Here is a 20,015-nt window from a genome sequence, read left to right as displayed (position 1 = left end):
GATCCAGGCTGATTGTGTCACATCACCACTTGTAGTATGGGCATCTGTAGCAGACGACGTCTGAAAATCTTCCGAGAGTCAGGTGGCTGACCAGGGCATGGACTTTAATGCTGCCCATTCACTAAGTGGACATGAACAACGCCTATAAATAGATGAAGTCCCTTCAGAGTTCGCAGATAGTTAAACAGTACATAGAAATTTATCAAGACTCTCACTCTCTGTAATTAGCGTAGTCGTAGTTTAAGCTGTGCTATGGTGCTGAGACGATCAGAAGGGTTGAGAACCACCACCACTACTGGTCAGGTAGCGGAGGAAGCCAAGCTTGAGAAAGACACTTCGTCCAACTCCTATACAAGTGATTGTACACAAATAATTGAGCCAAAGAGATACAAGAGATTGTACTCTACGTCTTGACTTAGTTCCTTTCATCTCATTTATCACTTTCATTGCATTTGATTGAATATTGCTTTTGTAAAGACAATTTTCTTCTTTATAAAATTCATATATTTGATCAATCACATTTTACCATTGTTTATTTCTTGTTTATGTTGAATGCATTTATACTTTATGCAAAACTTCATTTCAACGCTTAAGCCAACTTGATCAATTGGTAAATGCATCTTTAACTTAGATTATCCGAGAGAATAGATAAGTCAGCATCAAGTAGAACGCCTAGTACATCTAGAGATAGACTTATTGGTGTCTATTGCATTCTGTGTTAGACGCATGCATCCTAGAGATAGGTTTTGTATGTTATTTGCACTGAGAAGTATTGAATAAATTTTAACACATAAACAAAGATAAGCAAATCATCTCATCTCATCCACATCACATTCTGGTTTGTGTACACTCATCTTAGACCGACGCATATCACTTACATTAAAATCCATTTTTGCATGATCCATTTAATCACCACTCAACTCTTTTGTATCTTCTTGCACAGGCACAACACTTTAGTGTAAATTACACATTTTTCTCACATATTTAGGAAAACCCCTACAATAGCTACAATGCAAGGTCTGCGTTTGTTTAACTGAATCCCTGAGTTCGACCCTAGACTTACCAGGAACCTAAATTAGATTTATACTTGGGTCTAGTTTAGGAAAACTTGAACGTCAATAGAAGGAGTGTTGTGCGTTCTATTGCATATCTTTAACACACCAACGCATTACAATTACATAACGCATCAAAGCATCAAACGCATCACTTATACTTAGAACTTATTTTTCCAATTTATTTTATACAATACATTCCCAGGACGAATCATGATAGCAATGAACATATGTGTGTTGCATGGTCGCATAGCATGAACGCATCCTAGGAAGTGTTAGCCAAATCCTTTCTCAACCCGTTTGCTGCATACTCATCGCATTTTTCGTTTTATCAACTCTTTTCGAAACTCCGCCGCATTTGTTTATTTCTATTACCGCAATAACAATTCAAACAACTACTTGATTTATTTGGTTACCGCAAAGTGTCTTGAAAATTACCACCGCAAACTATTTTCCCAAGTCTCTAAGTTCGACCCTGGACTTACCAGGAAACTCAGTGGAGTTTATACTTAGAATCCGCTGAGAAAATTTGATTGCTCAACGCATTTTCATCATTGAATTTCATCCATAAATCCACCTCATAAAATAACGCATCAGAGAGCTGGGAACTCAGCTATAAAAAACGGAATTCACTCCTTCCCTTAAGCAGAGATAAGTAGATAAATTGCTCCCTTAAGAGCTGATTCCAGATCTTGAACATAATGGCTACACCCTCTCTTGGGAAGAGAGGACTCAATCATAGTGAGACTATGACTTATTGTTCATTAGAGGAATCAGTGGTACTAAAGGAGTTAGATGTAACTACAGGGCAAAATGGTAAATTGGCTCAGCTGTACATACGAGCGATTTGTGAAGGGTCATTGCACTATTGATTGGTTATATCCAATGGACATATAAATATATCTATAGTATGAAGACTGCAACTGTCGGTCTTTAGTGGAGTGTCCGATAATTAACGGATGGTGAATATCGTGATTAAAGAGTTTAGTCAGTTATTCACATACTGTTTGAGCTTCAAGCTACAGGTCCATAAGGTTCCCTTGGTAGCTCAATGGGTTCAAGTTGAGAATCAGATTTTGGGTTAGTTTGAAGTGTTCAAATTAACAAGAGAAAAATTAATTATATATGATATAATTAAGTTGATTTAATTATATGTGATATAATTGATATGATGTATTTGATACATTATTAATTGGAGGAAATAATATTATGATTTATATTAAATACCATAAAATAGAAAAAGAACTATGGTTTATATGTTGCATATGATGCAATATTAAAACTTTACGTTAGAAATATAATATGATAAGTTAGTTATTATATTTATTTACAATTTATTAATTATATGATAATTAATAATTCTTTTTCTCAATAACCAACTTGAGTGGAAGGTTATCAGTGGTTTTATGGTAACTGTGATAATTTATATGTTGCATATGATGCAATATTAAAACTTTACGTTAGAAATATAATATGATAAGTTAGTTATTATATTTATTTACAATTTATTAATTATATGATAATTAATAATTCTTTTTCTCAATAACCAACTTGAGTGGAAGGTTATCAGTGGTTTTATGGTAACTGTGAGATAAAAATGAAAATAGTTTTCCAAATCATTAGATCATTCAATTCATCGTATCATCTCACAAAAAAAAATTCGCTATCGAGTAAAAAGGTTTTATTAAATGATAGTATTAGAGAGCATAAACGATCGAGCGTCGAGTTACTATATGATAGTACTCATTTACTACATGTTTGAGTATCAAGTCTATACGATAGACTTCTTCTACACGATCATTTGATCGCATACTTGATCGTCTACTCAATCATTTACTTCCTCCATTCCTCTATCCAAAATCATACAGAGCCCACAACTCTTAGATACTCATACCGAGAATATCAAGGTAACCTTTGTGGTGGTGTCTTGTTTACTCGCTGTTGATCGAGGATCAAGTTTTACTCAACGAGGATTAAGGATCGAGTTCAACTCGATTGTGATCGAGGTTTTTCCAGTTCGTATTGTTTATTGTGTTGATCGTTGCGTTCGTGTTCTTGTTTGGACGCGTTGGAGACTAATCGAGGGAATACGAGAAGAAAGGGTTCTTTAAAGTTATTATACTCGATCCCTTGTATTTCATAAAGAAGCATGTTCTAATTTATTCTTCATGCATAACTGTTTCTGTATGACTATAAATCTATGTGTTCTTTCTCAATTGAGTTTGGAAAGATCTGATTTTGCTCACTGGTTCTCTAGATTTAGAGTTCCTTCAAGTCCTGCCCATTATTCGATCGTCTTCCTCCTTCCTTCTAACCAAAATAAGTCAAAGGCCACCACTCCTGGATTCTCACACTGAGAATATTAAGGTAATCTAGTGGTAGTGTCCGGATCTATTCGACGATCGATTTTCTACTCGTTGCTGTTTGAGGGAGCTTGTGTTCTTGCTCGTTGTGTTCGAGATTGATCGAGTGATATACTTGAAGAAAGTTTCTTCAAAAGCATATTGTCTCTCTAACCTTTGTATTTATTTCAAGAAGCATGTTGTAATTTATGATTTAATGCATAATTTGTTTAGTATGACTGTAAATGTATGAATTCTTTCACAATGGAGTTTGGGCGATCCACTTCCGCTTATAGGTCCTCTAAAATAGAGTTCCTTCAAATAATCCAATATCCTTTCCAAAATACTTTCCTTTTCCTTCTCTGATTCCAAATCCCAAATCTTTTTTAAATTAAACTCCCAAACCTTTTTGGGAAATAAATTTAAATCAATTATCCCAAAAAACTCGATTTAAATTAATTATGTTCTCCAAATATAAACAATTTCCAAATCTCCCAATTTTAATTCAATTTCTCAAATTAAATTAAATATTGAGTTAAATCCAAACTCTTCTTAAATTAAATTTAAATTCCAATTTCAAATCCTACATCGAAGTAAATTTTAAATTTGAATTATCCTTAACAATAATTCAATTTAACCTTAAAATTCATATTAACCCCCAAAATATTTCAAGATAATTAAATCTAGATTACCTAAAAATTTTGGATGTCACAGCTCTAATGATCTTAGATTAATTAATTAAACTCTTTAATTAAATTAACTTTCATTCATTAACTAAAGAGCAAATCACTATAAACCTATAATTGAACTCTTATACACTGTAGGACATGTTGTATCCATGGATATAATCAGTATAAGCAAGTCGATCCTTCACGAGTTATTCATAATTACAGTTGGGTCAAATGTCCATTTTACTCCTGTAATTACTTCTTTTCTTTAAGTACTAATGATTCCTCTAATGAACAATTTGTTTATAGTCCAACCATAAACTAAGTCCCTCTCATGCTAGTGAGAGGGTGGGACCCCTTGTTCAACACCCGAAACAACACTTAAGAGAACTACTCATCTACTTACCTTATGAGGGAAGAAGTGAATTTTGTCTTATGAAGTTATGTTCACAACTCGCTATTTAATCAAGTCTCCAAAATAGTAGGCTTATTAAGTCAAAAACTTAGTCCACTCTTTCCTGTGAAAATCAAAGAACTGACTTCACAGTCAGGAGTTTATAAATCACTCAGAATTAAGATCGAGTCGCACATGATCATCCTTTGAAATATTAATTTCATCAATTATTGGATTTATAAAGAGAGATTATTTATTTCGCGGTCCGGTCTTATACAAACTTTTTCTATAGGATACTCCCACTCACATGTCTCAACATGAATAGTTTGGATCAAACTATTTGTAACTATTACAAAGTGGGTTGTATTCATAGTGTCAATGAGATAAGGCACTCAACCTTATCCATATTGGGGTTAATGTCCTAAACTCTCGTAGGGTCCTGTAGTTTGTAAACACTTGTATGAACAAACGCTTGTGATGTAATAATATGAGAAATTTTCTTCACCGTTATCTTTGAAATATGAAATATTTTATTTGCATTTACCACAAACCAATAAACTAAGATCCCTGGTTGTTGTTGTAACTCAAGCATGTGTGTGGAGACATACAAGTGGATCATGCCTTAAATGATAACCTAAATGGTCTGTAGTATATAGATATAGGAGGAAAACCTTATCCTAGTGACACTACGGATATGACCCGCTTTGTAGATAGTTACAAGTGTTGTGACGTGCTACAGATGGTTAGATCCTGATCATTCATGTAGAGACATGCGAGTGGAGGTGTCATATATAAAGGAGTTTTTATACGATCAGACCATGAAGTGTTTAGTCTCGTTATATAACGTTGTTCATGACAGAGACTTTTATTTCACTAGGATGACCATAGGTAACATGACCTTAATCCTGAGTGAGTTGGGAAATCCTACCTATGAGGGCGGTTCTTTGATTTGCATGGGTGCGAGTGGCCAGATTGTCGACTCAAACCTACTACTTTAGGGATTCGTCTGATTGGGGAGTTAGGAACTCAGCTACACAAGATGAAATTCACTCATTCCCCGAAGCAGGGGTAAATAGATGGATTGCTCCCTTAAGGGCTAATTTCAGAGCTTGAACAATGTGGCGCCACACATCTTTTCATGGCCCAAGAGGTATCCACTCATAGTAGGACTATGATGTTAGTTCATTAGAAGGATCAGTGGTACTTAAGGAGTTAGATGTAACTATAGGGGCAACACGGTAAATTGACCTAGCTGTACTTACAAGCGATCTGTGAAGGGTTATTGTATTATTGATTGGCTATATCTGATGGACACAAAAATATATCTGTAGTAAGAAGAGTGCAGTTGTCGGTCTTTAGTGTAGTGTTCGACAGTTAATATATGGTGGATCTCATGATTAAAGAGTTTAGTCAGCTATTCACGTATCGTTGGAGCTTCAAGCTACAGGTCCGTAAGGTTCCTTTGGTAGCCTAATGGATTCAAGTTGAGAATCTGTTTGTGGGTTAGTTTGAAGTGTTCAAATTGACAAGAGGGAGTTTGATTATATATGATATAATTAAACTGGTTCAATTATATGTGATATAGTTGACTTGATGTATGAGATACATTATTTGGAGGATATTGATATAAATATGATTTATATCAAGTAAAGGAGAAAAAGACTATGATTTACATATGATGTGATAATAAAACTATAGGCTATAAATATAATATGATAAGTTAGTTATTATATTTATTTATAATTAAAACAATTATATGAAAATTGTGGGTGGTTTCTCCTTTGACCGTGCGTGAAAGTGGGAGTTTATGATCAGTTTTCATTACTGAAGGATAAAATGAAAAAAATTTCATTTTGTAAAGATTCGCTTCATTAAGAGCATTACTGATCGTTTAGTTAACTAGAGACTATACGATAGCCTTCTAAGCAAGAGTCTAAACGATCATGCAAACGCCTTTCTCTAAATGATCGTGTAAAGCATTTTACTAGACGTATCACGTGGCAAGCGAGATTCACTAAACGATCATGTAAATGATCAAGCCTGTTTTGCTAAACGATCGTGTACCTGCTGAGTTTTACTAAATAATCAAGCATACAAAGTCTATACGATAGACAATATACTCTCCCACTTGCTTGGTTATATAATTCGATCGTTATTTCCTCCAATCCTCTACCAAATCCATCAGAGCCCACACCTCCTGGATTCTCACTCCGAGAATACCAAGATTGCTGAGTGGTAGTGTTCGAGAGGTTGCTTGTTCATGGAGAAGTTTGTTCGTGACCACTAGACGATTGGGTAGGCGATCTAGGCGAGAGTGAGAGATTGCTGTCCAAGTTCTTCACGGGAGTGAGAGATCAATAGAAGAAGAGTTCTTTAAATGTATATCTCTCGTTTCTTTTGTATTTATTTTTGAAAGCATGTTGTAATGTGTTTAAGTTGCATAACTGTTTTGTATGTTTGTGAATGCTTGTAATTCTGTCATAATGGGCTTGGAACGATCTTGCTTCCACTTATAGGTTCTCTTTGATAAGAGTTCCTTCACTATAAACCTTTAGGTTATTTATTAAACATAGTCCACATGTATGTCAAGTACATAGTATTCAATACTATATGTAATAACCTTGGATTTTTCTGGTTAATATATAGATTATGCATCATTAATAATTAATTTAATAAGTTAATTAATTACGATATTTTCGGATACAAATCCCAACACTTCGTAAATATTACAAATATTGTAAGTGTTGTTCATGTGGAGACATGTGAGTGGGATATCCTATACAGAGTTTGTATAAGACCAGACCGCAAAATGATTAATTTCTCTTTATAACAACATTGACTGCAGAGATTAACATTTCATAAGATGACCATAAGTAACTCGACCTCAATCTTGAGTGAGTTATAAACTTCTGTCTATAAGGGCAGTCATTTGATTTGTATGGATTAGAGTGAACTATATTATCGATTCAATAAACGTACCATTTTGGGGATTTGTCCAATTATGGAGTTGAAAACATAGCTACACAAGATGAAGTTCGCTCCTTCCCACCTTTTGGATAAGTAGATGAATTGTTCTCTTAAATGTTGACTCCGGACACATTCTAAAAACATAAGATTTGCCACATTATATTTGAAAGAGTTGTCCATTGCAGGCGCATAGAGACTCACATGTCATAATGTACCTCATACCTAATTGAGCAAGATTCTAGGCCTAAGTTGGGCACATTCTCAATAGGGTTGAAACATAGTTTTTTTAATTCCCTTTCCTCTCATTGTTTGCTTTATCAATTCATTTTTCTTTCTATTTTCATACAACTCCAATCCACATTTTTTGTTGGTTACCTCTCGATCATTTTCCTAAACTCAATTAGCTTTTAAATCGTCAAGGAAATCTTGTGAACTATTGTATTCGGTTTAATACTTGGAACATTCCGTTTTATATTACTTGACAACAGTGATACTTTCACTGAAATTAAGCATCAGCCACACACTAATCAACAATTATTAAAATTCAAGGTCGCCTCTTGGAGACACGACAGTCTAGGCAAAATGTTAGTGATGTCATTTAGTTGATTTCATGACACGTGGACGATGTCTACGAGAAATTGTCTAAAATAAAACGCTCAAATTTGTACATTATAAAAATAGTACATTTTCTGCAAAATCGTTAAATGAGTTTATCTCGGGTCTTCTCGGCCAAAATCATCCCTGAGATTGAGTTAGAATTTTGAAAGTAAACAATTCCTCCATGTGTATGAAATCATTAACTGAAAATGAATTTTAGGCTTGCTTTACAAGTTTTGGTTCTTAAATTTTTTTTCATGTGTTTGGTACTCTTGAAGCTTTCAATCCATCTCTTTGCAAAAAATTCAAGAAAAAAAGTATATATATCGATATTGCCTTTTATAAATGTATTTTGCTTGTTAATCGCATGTTATTAAGCCCAATAGATATTTTTTTCGTGGTCCTTTTTTATGGAAATTCAATAATCTTGGTTAAGTTTGATTATATTTACTTGAGATTTAGAGTAGGGTTTGAACTCTCGGACGAGATATTGATACTTTTCTCATCGAGATTACGTACACTCCTCGAGATTATGTATGATTTTAATAAGTTTTTTTTGTAAATCTGTATGAATGTTTAGGATGTAGCATATATTTTTTGTTTCAGGGACAAATGGAAGGAGAATGAGAAAGAATATGTAGTGGGCCTAGGTTTGATCGTAGACGTTGAAATAACATATGAGGAGTTTTTACGGGAAATATATAGAATTAGTGGGATAAATTCCATTGAGTTTGATTTGGTTATAAGGTGTTTGTACAATTTAGGTGGAATGTATCTGCTTTTTTTTATTAGTAATAAAAAAAATCTTCATTTTTTCTTAAATGATGACGATGTGTTTCAAATGACTCTTTTGGTGTTGAAGTTATCAATAGTAGAAGTCAATAAATCTAGAAATACGGTCCTGTCATTTCCAGTTCAAATGGCTCAAAATGTTCCCCATTTCCATCTCACCTTGATTTTATTTTCGAATACAATATGGTTTCGAATGACATGTGATCATTAAGACCATTGAATGATAATGTATTTTTGTAAGAATTGGGAGAAGATATGGATGAGTTATTAAATAGGGAGGATGTGGATATATCTGAGGCGGTTGTTAATATTGAGTATGTATATGTTGTAGACATGTCAACGAATTCTGATGTCAACAAAATTTCAAAGTGAAGGGAGACCTCGGACGAAGTGAGGAACTGACATACTTTCTCTTTAGATGAAGAGTTTTTTCGATTAAGGGTATTTTTGTCCTTTCACACGACTGCACCATTTGAATTCTTAACATTTCAGATTCAATCTCGAGGATGATCTTAACCGAGAAAGTTCGAGATAAACTCATTTAAAGGATTTTAAGAAATCATGTTATTTTTGTAATGTCAAAATTTGAGTGTTATTTTGGACAATTTTCGGATGCCTATCCCAGTAACAAAGCCTCTCCTTCGGAAGTCTAAAAAATAATGATTTTTATAGTAAGTTTGAAAATGGCAATTTTTTTTTTCTTAAGTAGAAAACTTTGCTTAGTTACCATCACCAATGAATCCTACAGACGTTTAAATGCGACTTTATATACCAATAACATAAAATTTTACATATATAAATGTATGGCTCTTACAATTTCTTGATCAAACAGCAAAAAAGTAGACATCAGATTGGTTCATATTAATTTATATGTATAGCAAAGTGTGATAGACTCCTATCAATTTCTATTACTAATAGATATTATTATACACTTCTATCAGCCTTTATCAACTTTTGTCGAAGAAGATTAAAATTTTGCTATTTTGTGCAAATAGTTTCCTTTATTTTTCTATTTTTGAAAATCTTCCATTTATAAATATGTTATATCAAACACATTTTCAACTATTCTTTAAATGAGATTCAATCTCTAAAATTGTTGTCAAATACATATATGAAAACACAAACTATTATTTTCATTGAGTTTTTTATTTTTAAATTCCTATTTTCAAATTATAATGAATTACCAAATATGACGTCAATCATTTGTCATAATCTGACCCGTTCCATAAAAAAGAATAAAAAATAGAAACAAAAACATCCCTCGGTAGAATATTAAATTAGAATAAGGTTAAAATACAATTGATTAACTAATTACTTTGAATAAACATCATTTTCTTTTTTTTTTAAATGAAAGTAATAAAAAAAAGAGGGTTGAAACTTGACATCGAGGTTAAATTATTCCAAAAGACAAAAAAATAAAATAAAGTAAAATAAAAATTAAAAAAATCTCCATCCTCCATTGAGAATTTCTCTCTCTTTTTTTTTAATCAAATATGAATTACCCAAATTACCCTTGAGAGTCCCCAATAATACATACATAGAGCAAATACAGAGATCCGCAGGCTATCAAACAACAATCTGCTGTTTCTTCTCTGTACCACAGGTTCCACTTTCTTTCCTATTTTTCTACAATTATTGATTTTTTTTTCTTTTTTTATTTATTAATATCGTGGATTATATAAATTTGATCATGTTTAATTTCTTCAATTATTTGTATCTGTTAAGTATGTATATACATAATAAAATTCATGGAAAAGTTAGGGACTAATTTGCAATTAATTTGAAGGTGGTATATGAAAAATGGAGAAGGTGGGTAAATATGAAGACAAAAGCATTGAGGTTTTTCTCAAAAACTACAAGCTTGGAAAAATTCTTGGAGTTGGCTCAACTGCAAAAGTTAAGGCTGCAAGGCATAAATTAACTGGACATCAAGTTGCCATCAAGATCCTCAACCATCGCAAAATTGCAAAAATGGGTCTCGAACAAAAAGGTTTCTCTTCTTCGTTATCTATTTATTTACCATTTGTCTGCCACGTAACGGTTTGATTTTTACTTTTATATTTCTTCTCAATTTTTCTATTATGGATTTCATCGATTTTAAAAAAACCATGTTTTTAAAGATTTCTTTTTTCTTTTCTTTTTAAGTTTTTAACTAGTAGATTTGGCTTTTGAAACTGAGTAGAAAGTAAAAATATTTATATGTCCAGTAGTGTTGTAGAAGGATTTTGTGGCTTAATTAGATTGAAAAGAAGAAGAATAATTATGGATAAGAGAAAGATAGAATATCGTATAGTGATTTTATATGTACAAAATCTCTAAAAAAAAACGAGCAACTATATAAAATAAGAGTGAGAAACTTTCTTTTTCATAGAGGAAGAAGAAATTATTCTCTAAAAAAACCTTTCTATTTTTTCTCACATCTTACTGACTTGATTTGAGATGGTTTTTCAATAATGGATATCCCTCGATTTATAATCTAAATAAATTTGATCACCACTCATATAGAAATTCGTATTTGACAATATGAAATATCTAATGATCAGAAATTGACATTGGGAAATATTAAAATATCTAACGACCATAAATTGATCTTAGGATTAAGTGTAAAATCTAATGGTCACAAATTCATTTTACAATCAAATTCAACTTTTCAAAAAAATAAAAAAATAAAAAAATGGTTATAAGCAAATGATTTATCTTCCGTAAGAAGTATACTTTATTTTATTCTAAATGCATCCGGTAATGAAATGTTGAATTAAATAAATGTTGTATAAATGAGTTATTCAAAATGTCAATAAATAGATGTTCATACTAGAAACTTTATTTGAAATTAGTCCACATAAGTATACAACTGAGAATAGGATTTTGAAAATATATTCGAAAGTCAAATCACAATTAAAAAAAAAAAAACTCATTACATATTAAATTATTATTTTTAATTTTATCTTTATTCTTTCATTTGGGAATTGATATTCTTGTTTCTAACGTCCATTGATATTATTCTTACGATAATTTATTTTTAATAAAAACTTAATATTTAATTAAGACAAAAGTATGGATACTACATTTCATATATTATTATTTTGGTAATTGATTTTGAATGATAAAATCGTTAGAAATATTTCTAAAAATAGTAAAATATCATTGTCATTAATAAAAAAATAATGAAATTTTGTTATATTTATAAATAAATTCGACTTATTTTTCTATATTTAAAAACTAATATTTATTATGATCACTTTTAAGTGCTAATTTAAAATAATGGTACATACAAACCTAGACCTATGTATCTATGTAGCAAGATTCAATTCATGCTCTTTTAACTTTAAGACAAGTTTGAATAACCCTTTTTTCGATCTAAAGAAGAATGATAAGAAAATTAGGAATATTCTTTTTTTTTTTTAATTTGAAATCAACGAAGAAAGAATATTTAAAAAAAAAAAATCATAAACACGAAACAGACGATAAGCCATGACAGGCCAAAACATGAGAATTCCTGTCCCAACCTCTTCGTATAAAACATAAACTTGTAGATAACAGCTTCAGCCTCAACACAAATTAGGGACAATGTCATTGCCTTAAAACCAAACGAAGTGGCCTAAATCGTATCAATACAACAATATCACCTCCCCCTCACGACAAGATGTTTCAACATAATAGAGGATTATGGTATTTCAAAAGAACTTAAGAAATACACCCTATGACTAACCTCATATAATGGTGTTATAGAATCGAATAAGTATCGAGATTATCCACAATCCACACACACTTAAAAGAAATCGAGCTCAATAGTTTTCGATTATAATACTTATTTTGATTCCCCCATATAGCCCAAGCCCCGACATATGTGAGGGCAAAGGTCACACTCCGACATTGAAGAAACTCATTTACCCACAAACCGTCATCAAAACTCCTAAAGTCTACATGATTCCAAACTAGTAAGAATATTTTCCAAATTGATCTAGCTCGCTCACAAGAAATCAGAGTACAGTTAGTGTACTCGACCTCATCTCACACTCCTAACAAAAGGGAGAGGTATTGATATGATGTCCACAAAGATTATAACTATTCGATAAAAAAAAAAAATTATGAAACGCCTTCTCCACCAACTATCCCATCTCCTCACACTAGAGGAATGGTGATGATTGCCACACTTAACCAAATACTTTCTGCACATATCATAATGTCAAACCACCTATCGTTTCCCAACCACTGACAGAGGAGAATATTCAAAATAACTTCCCAGACCAATGGATAAAATAAAGGGTTCACCTGTTCCACATCTTACCTGCAGTTATCCAACAAGGTAGAAGTAAATAACTTCTACGCTTTTCCAAAATTTTGGGTGATGATCTTTAAAGAAATGAGTCTAGGGATTCAAAGATCCTCAAAAATCCCCAATCTATTTTTGAAAACTATGCTTGAGTGAGGAAAAGGCCCCAACAAAGCCTTTCCAAAAGTACAGTCTTTGGAAATTAACCTCATAATATTATTTAGAATGAACCATTTGATGGAACAGACACATACGCAACGGAAGAAAAAATAGATCTAAAGTACTCTAATTAGGTTAATTTTAAAGAATAAGCATGCAATTAAAACAAGTAAATAAGGATAGCAGCAATACAACCTTTGTATGCTTGAGTCTTCTCCAAAATATATAGTTCCAATGTCCTCATGAACGGTTCGTAGACCACCACGAGAGTCTTCCCCACTATTTTCTGGTCTTAGAACGAGATGGTGGGAGCCAGTGAGTGACTAATTTGAAGAGGAAAAAGTTAAGTCTTTGAGAGATAAAATTATGAGATTATCACATAATCTCATAAATTTCTACTTGGCCAAGAATTTTAAAATTCATTAAGCTCTTCATTTTAAAGACAATTTCATGCAAAACATGCAATTTTTAGTTGGATGAGAATTTGACAATAAAAAATCCACTAATTCAAAGTGGGATTAATGGGGCAAGTGTTTTCAATTGAAGACAACATTTAGCAATGCAAAAGTCGGCATTTCCCACTCATAAATGTTGAATCTTTCCACTAACATGGTCAAAGGTCAAAGTTTGACTCTCAAAGTCCAAAGTAAAAAGTTTTGACTTTTTAACTTTCAAAGTCAAAAGTCAACAATTTGACTTTCATTACATTTTTTACCTAGTCAACAATTTTGACTTTTAATGTAATTTTGACCAATTCCATTTAATTTCAAAATTAATTTTAATATTAAATAATTAATCAAATAATTTAATTAATTTAATTTAATATTAAATCTAACACTAAGCCCAATCAATATGAATCCCTATTCATAATCTTATTTAAATCTTATTAAATCTTATTTAAATATATCATATTTTCTCTCTCTTTATGTTTAATTTACAATTAAACGTTAGTTTAAATATATCGTATATATTTAACACTTTATTTCAAAAACCGAATTTTTAACACTTCAAATTCGTTCGTCACACTATTCTAAGGTTTACTCCGATATGAGCTAGTAGGGGGACCTCATAGACCTACAGATCATGGGCTCCAACGATTCGAGATTAACTAACTAAACTCTTTAACCAAATTAACCACCATTCGTTAACTACTGGATTACTCCACTAAAGTCTAGTAGTTGCACTTCCGTCACTATAGATATATTATGTCCACTCGATATAACCATGATTAGTAAGTCAACCCTTCACGGGTTGTTCGTAATAATGACTGGATCAAAAGTTGTTTTACGCCTGAGATTGCATCTTGCTCCTTAAGTTCGACTGATCTTTTAATGAACAATTGGTTTGTGATCCAATCACTAAACCAAACCCCTTTCGAGCCAATGAGAGGTTGGGGCCCCTTATTCAAAACCCATAGTCAACATTTAAGGGAAAAATCTCTTTACTATCCCTAAAAATGGGTAGGAGTGAATTCCATCTTGCATCCTATGTCTCTAACTATCTACCTGATCATACCCTTGAAATGTGAGGCTTATTGAGCCGCCGTTGTTAAGCCAACTCTCACCCATGCAAATCTAAGGATAATCCCAAATAAACAGAAGTTCATAGTTAACTTAGGATTAAGGTCAAGTTACCTAGGTCATTGCTTTGAAATAGTCAAACTTAAACAGTAAACAATATTATAAAGTAAGAGTGACTTATTTCTTGGTTCGATCTTATGCAAACTTATTGCATAGGACGCCCCTCGCTCCTCATGTCAATACATGAACGAATCAGGATCACTTTGTTTGTAGCACTTTACAACAAATTATAACAACTACAGAGTGGGCTACATCAGATAGTGTTACCCTAATAAGGTACCTAGCCTTACTGGTGTACTATAGACCATTCTGGCTATTTACTGAACTTGATTCACTCTTATGTCTCCACATAAAGTTCATGTATTTATATAATAGCCATGGATCTTTAGTTTATTAGATTTCATCCTTACAAGTGCAATTCACATATTCAACAACAGTTTTATTAAATAAATGTCATTAACATATTTGATAATAGAATATATTTAACAATACAAACCGCGAGTTTTAAAACATACAACCCTACACCATTATATTGATCTCAACATTAAAATAGAGAATAAAATATAAATTGATTATGAGTTATAAAAGTCGAGGGGGGAAAGATATTTAGACACTGAAGTTTGTAGTCCCATTATAAAAGTCCAGGGGAAAAAGATATTTAGATATTTAGGTAGGAGTTCACAACTCACTCAGAATTAAGGTCATGTTACCTATAGTGATCCTAGTGAAATGAAAGTATCAATTATGAACGGTGTTATATAATGAGACTAAATATTTCGTGGTCCGATCTTATAAAAACTTATTTGTATAGAATATCCCCGCTCGCATATCTAATATACGAATGATCAGGATCATATCATTTGTAGCACTTTACAACATTTGTAACATCTACAAAGCAGGTCATACTCGTAGTGTCACCAGGATAAGGTATCCAACTTTATCCATATACTACAGACCATTTAAGTTATCACTTAAACATGATCCACTTGGATGTTTCCACATACATGTTTAAGTTACAATGATAACCATGGATCTTAATTTATTGGTATGCGATTAATGCAACTAAAATATCAAATATTTTATAGACTGAAGTGAATAAAATATCATATATTATAAATCGCATAATGTTTGTTCACACAAGTATGTTTACAAACTATAGGATCCTACGAGATTTAGGACATCGACCCCAACAATGCTTTCTTTCCTAACTCTTAAAATATTCTAAAGTTGTGCTCTTTTTGGGACATAATATAAAAAATCTCAAATCTTCTCAAGAATAATAATTCCAATAATAATGTTACATATATAAATTCTTTGACAAATCATAAAACATTTTTCTCCAATAATCACGAATATATCAACAATATTACTAAAACAATTCAAAGTAAAACCTTAAAAGTTTTACAATTTCATCCTTTTAAATTTCAGGATACTAAATCAAAATCTAAATTTAGATAACGTAGGTTATTATCTTCATAATTCAAAATTTTATTTTATTTTAATAGTAAAAGCATTTAGGAGGAATTTGGATCATAAGCCTTCCCGATCTCTACTTGACTTGAAATGGTTTCGTCGTTGCATTAGTAACTATTAAATACCCACAACATAAAAAAGCTTCACTAAATTGCTCAAATCCTTAATTGGTCTTTAATAATTGGGGTCACCATTTTCACGATTTTAAACTCTAGTTTTCCTACCAATGCCATAATTTAAGAACAAAGTTTCCAATTAGTTTACTTGTGTCCATCTTTAAAAGAAAAAAAATATATTCTTCATAACCGAAACTCAACGTCCTTCTTTCTTAGGAAGAACTTGAAATTTGAGCTACCAAATGGTCTCTTTTAAATTCCTTCTTCCCAAACACCCATTAACATTACCCTAATTTAAGCTAAGCTTTGGAGTTTCACCCTAAGGAAGAGGAACCATCCAATACTCAATCTTTATCATTTAGATCCCATGAAAAACTTTAAACAAAAGAAGAAGGAAAAAAAAAAAAAAAAAGAAAAAGAAGAACCCACTAAAATAACTCATTCTTTAATTTCCACTCCCAAGAGAAAACCTCAAGCAAAAGGAAATTTAAAAACTTACTCGAATGTTGAACTCTTCTTAATATTACTCTTCTCTTCAAGTGTAGCAACAAGAAAACCCCAAAAGGTCTTCTTCTTCCCTTTCTATTTCTCACCCTCATCTCTTTCTCATTCTTTCTCCCCAAAAGAACGTGGGTTTCTAAAAATATTTCTAGATTTTTTTTTAAATAAATTGGCTTTATGTCCCTTCCCCTCTTTCTTTTATAAAAAAATAATTTTCATCATTTTTTCCTTGGAAATAAAGTTGGCAACGGGGTGGGGTCGGGGATGTACTCCCCGTCCCCGTCCCCGCGGAGATTTTTAATCCTCTTCTCCTCCCCATTTCCCGTTTTGAGAAGTCGGGGTTGGGGTCGGAGAATCCTGTTCGGAGATCGGGTCCCTACGGGAAAAAATTCCCCGCTCATTTGTTTTTCTTTTTAATTTTTTTATTTAAAATCAATAATTTTTTGTATTTCTAATGAAATGATATACTTTTTAGGTAACAAGTTAGTATTTTTTTTATTTATTAATTTAATAATAAAAAATATTTTAACATTTCTTTATTTTAAAATTTAATAAAAGTTAAAGTTAATTATATAATGAAAAAAATTTAAAAATTAAAAATAAATAAAAATAGTAGCAATTGGGTGTTACAGAGGGGATTGATCTCGCTAGCAAATATCATCAACCCATTGAGTGAGAGAGTGATTCTATGGTCGATAGATCCTGAGCTCTTCATCTTCGTAGACTAGACCCTAACACTTAGTCTTTTCTTCTTGTTTTTGTGGACTTCTATCTATTTGCGAGCTAGTTAGCTTGGCTCATTTTGTATTGTTTCTGGCTTATGGGGCCTTAGTAATGAAATAAGTTTACCTTTCTTTCAACTCTTCGCTTTCGTGTTTCAAGTTGTGTTCACTTGGTCTGCCGATTCTGTGTGGATTCAACCATCTGTCGTTCCTCTAGTTTGTCATCCAACTTCCCCTAGCAGGTCAGGGGTAGCTTGAAGGCTAGCCCTAGCCTGACTTTGATGGGATATCGGAGCAAGCCTAAAACAAAGCTGAAGTGATGCTAAGATTGTGAACGTTGACAGGAATCATATCATTGTAAAGAGCGGTAGGTAAACCATTGATCGCTTCAAAAACCACTCTCATCGTTAGATTATGTTTTGATCAGACACTTGGGGTTGCGCATGCAGGGGTATAAATTATGTACCTCTAAAGTCTTCGTTCATTAGCAAAAAATGGCTTATTTTCTTTTTTTTATTATTATATCTTTGTTGAGTCTTCAGAGGGAGCACCATCTTTTACAGCCTCGTCAAGATTCTGTAGTCTGATTTACAATGGCTCAAGCTTCTATCTCAACTAGTCTTTTTTTTCCCCCCTTTTTTTAGCTCAGCTCCTATGTACATAGTTATTGTCAAGGTATCGAGCGGAAAGGAGCAGTTAAACGGTCAATTTCTCTTGTTTCTTTTATTTATCTTTTGCCCTCTCCAAGCTTGCCATGTGACCACTTGTGTATGTTTCATTCTTTCATGTAAATTTTCTATATTACCCCTCAGTCTTTAGGGTTTACTATTCTTCCCTTGTATAAAGAGGATATGATACCTCAAATGTAAAGTGTGTGGAAATATATTGGAGAATACAAAAAAGGCTCTTACTAAATGGTCTGAGTATCTCTCCTTCTTCCCTCTGTCTTACTCTCAACACTGAAAATTCAACTTGGTAGTAGAGTAGCAATGGCCAACGCCTTCCCTTCAATCAACTCAAGTGGACAAGCCTCAAACCCTACATATAGCAATCCGCCCCTAAACCAACTCCTATACCAAATCACCTCCATCAAGCTTGACAAAAGCAACTTTCTTCTTTGGAAAAACCTGACCCTCCCCATTCTAAAAAGCTATAAGTTGTTCAGCTACCTCACCGGAGAGAAAATATGCCCACCTATGTTTGTCCAACAAAACGATGCAACCATCACGCCATCGCCAACCCCAAAGGTACTACTCACAGAAGCTAAAGAGTCGGGGGAGTCAAGCTCAGTGCCTTGTACCCAGACCATTGTTAACCCACTTCATGAGTCCTGGACAGCAATGGATCAACTTCTTCTGGGATGGCTCTATAACTCCATGACTTCAGAGGTTGCCACATAAGTTACGAGTCACGAGACTGCTAAAGGGCTATGGGATGCTCTATAAGAGCTATTTGGAGTTCAATCCCATGCTAAGGAAGACTATTTAAGGCAAGTTTTTCAATCCATTCGCAATGGGTCAATGAAGGTGAATGACTACCTATGAACCATGAAATCCCACGAAAACAACCTAGAGCAAGTAGGGAGTCCAGTTGCCTTATGGGCTCTGATTTCTCAAGTGTTGTTGGGTCTTGATGAAGAATACAACCCACTCGTTGCAACAATGCAAGGAAAAATTAATGTTAAGTGGACCGATATTCAATTAGAAATTCTAATCTATTTAAAACAACTCGAACATTAGAACACTTAGAAAACTAGATCATTCAGTGGATCCACCTCCATCAACATGACCACCAGCAAAAATCCCAATACAGGAAATAAAAAATCAAACCAGAGTCAGTTCAATGGCAGCAGACCTTCTCAACAGCATAACAACAACCAACGTGGAAACTGGCGCAACAGAGGCAGAAGGCGATGGAACAATCGTCCGGTTTTTGGGTATATGCCCTAGTTTATTGTATTCATATGTTTATTGTACTCATATGTCTAATTACACGCTAATTTCTTTTAATTAAAACGAAATTATGCATGTAATTGAAGGAAAAACAGTAATTAAAAAGGGATGAGATACAACTTTTGTAGCTCCTGAACAACGCTTTTCCTCGTCGAATCTCGACCCGAACTCTTCTAGAACACTACTAGAGTTGACCTACTATCCTCTGGACTCAAAACCGGATTGTGGGACCCGGTGGATGAAGAACCCCGAGAGAGAGAGAAAAAAGATGGAAAAAAGGAATGAATTTGGGTTTTGGTTTGGGTTTTCTTTTTAAAATTTACACACAGAAAAGAGGTTTTTTTCCAGCCCAAATTAAAAAAAAAATTGGCAAATTGTCAAAAGTCTTTAATTTAAAATCAAAAGCCCATTTTATAGAAAAAAAACC

The 20,015-nt window shown here is 32.9% G+C and overlaps 1 protein-coding gene across 2 annotated transcripts in view; it reads left to right on the top strand.

The window, feature by feature from the left end:
• The first annotated feature begins 10,363 nt into the window (after window positions 1-10,363).
• LOC120081788 (SNF1-related protein kinase catalytic subunit alpha KIN10-like) overlaps window positions 10,364-20,015 on the top strand; it is a 96,943-nt gene continuing 87,291 nt past the window's right edge. For both annotated transcript variants that reach the window (XM_039036950.1, XM_039036949.1), the window contains exons 1-2: window positions 10,364-10,415; window positions 10,599-10,802. In XM_039036950.1, coding sequence (XP_038892878.1) covers window positions 10,613-10,802 — 190 coding nt within the window. In that variant the 5' untranslated portion in view covers window positions 10,364-10,415; window positions 10,599-10,612. The remainder of the gene's footprint in view (window positions 10,416-10,598; window positions 10,803-20,015) is intronic.

This window comes from Benincasa hispida, chromosome 7 (assembly GCF_009727055.1).
Source record: "Benincasa hispida cultivar B227 chromosome 7, ASM972705v1, whole genome shotgun sequence".
Lineage (NCBI taxonomy): Eukaryota > Viridiplantae > Streptophyta > Magnoliopsida > Cucurbitales > Cucurbitaceae > Benincasa > Benincasa hispida.
This window is presented reverse-complemented; position numbering and strand designations above follow the sequence as displayed.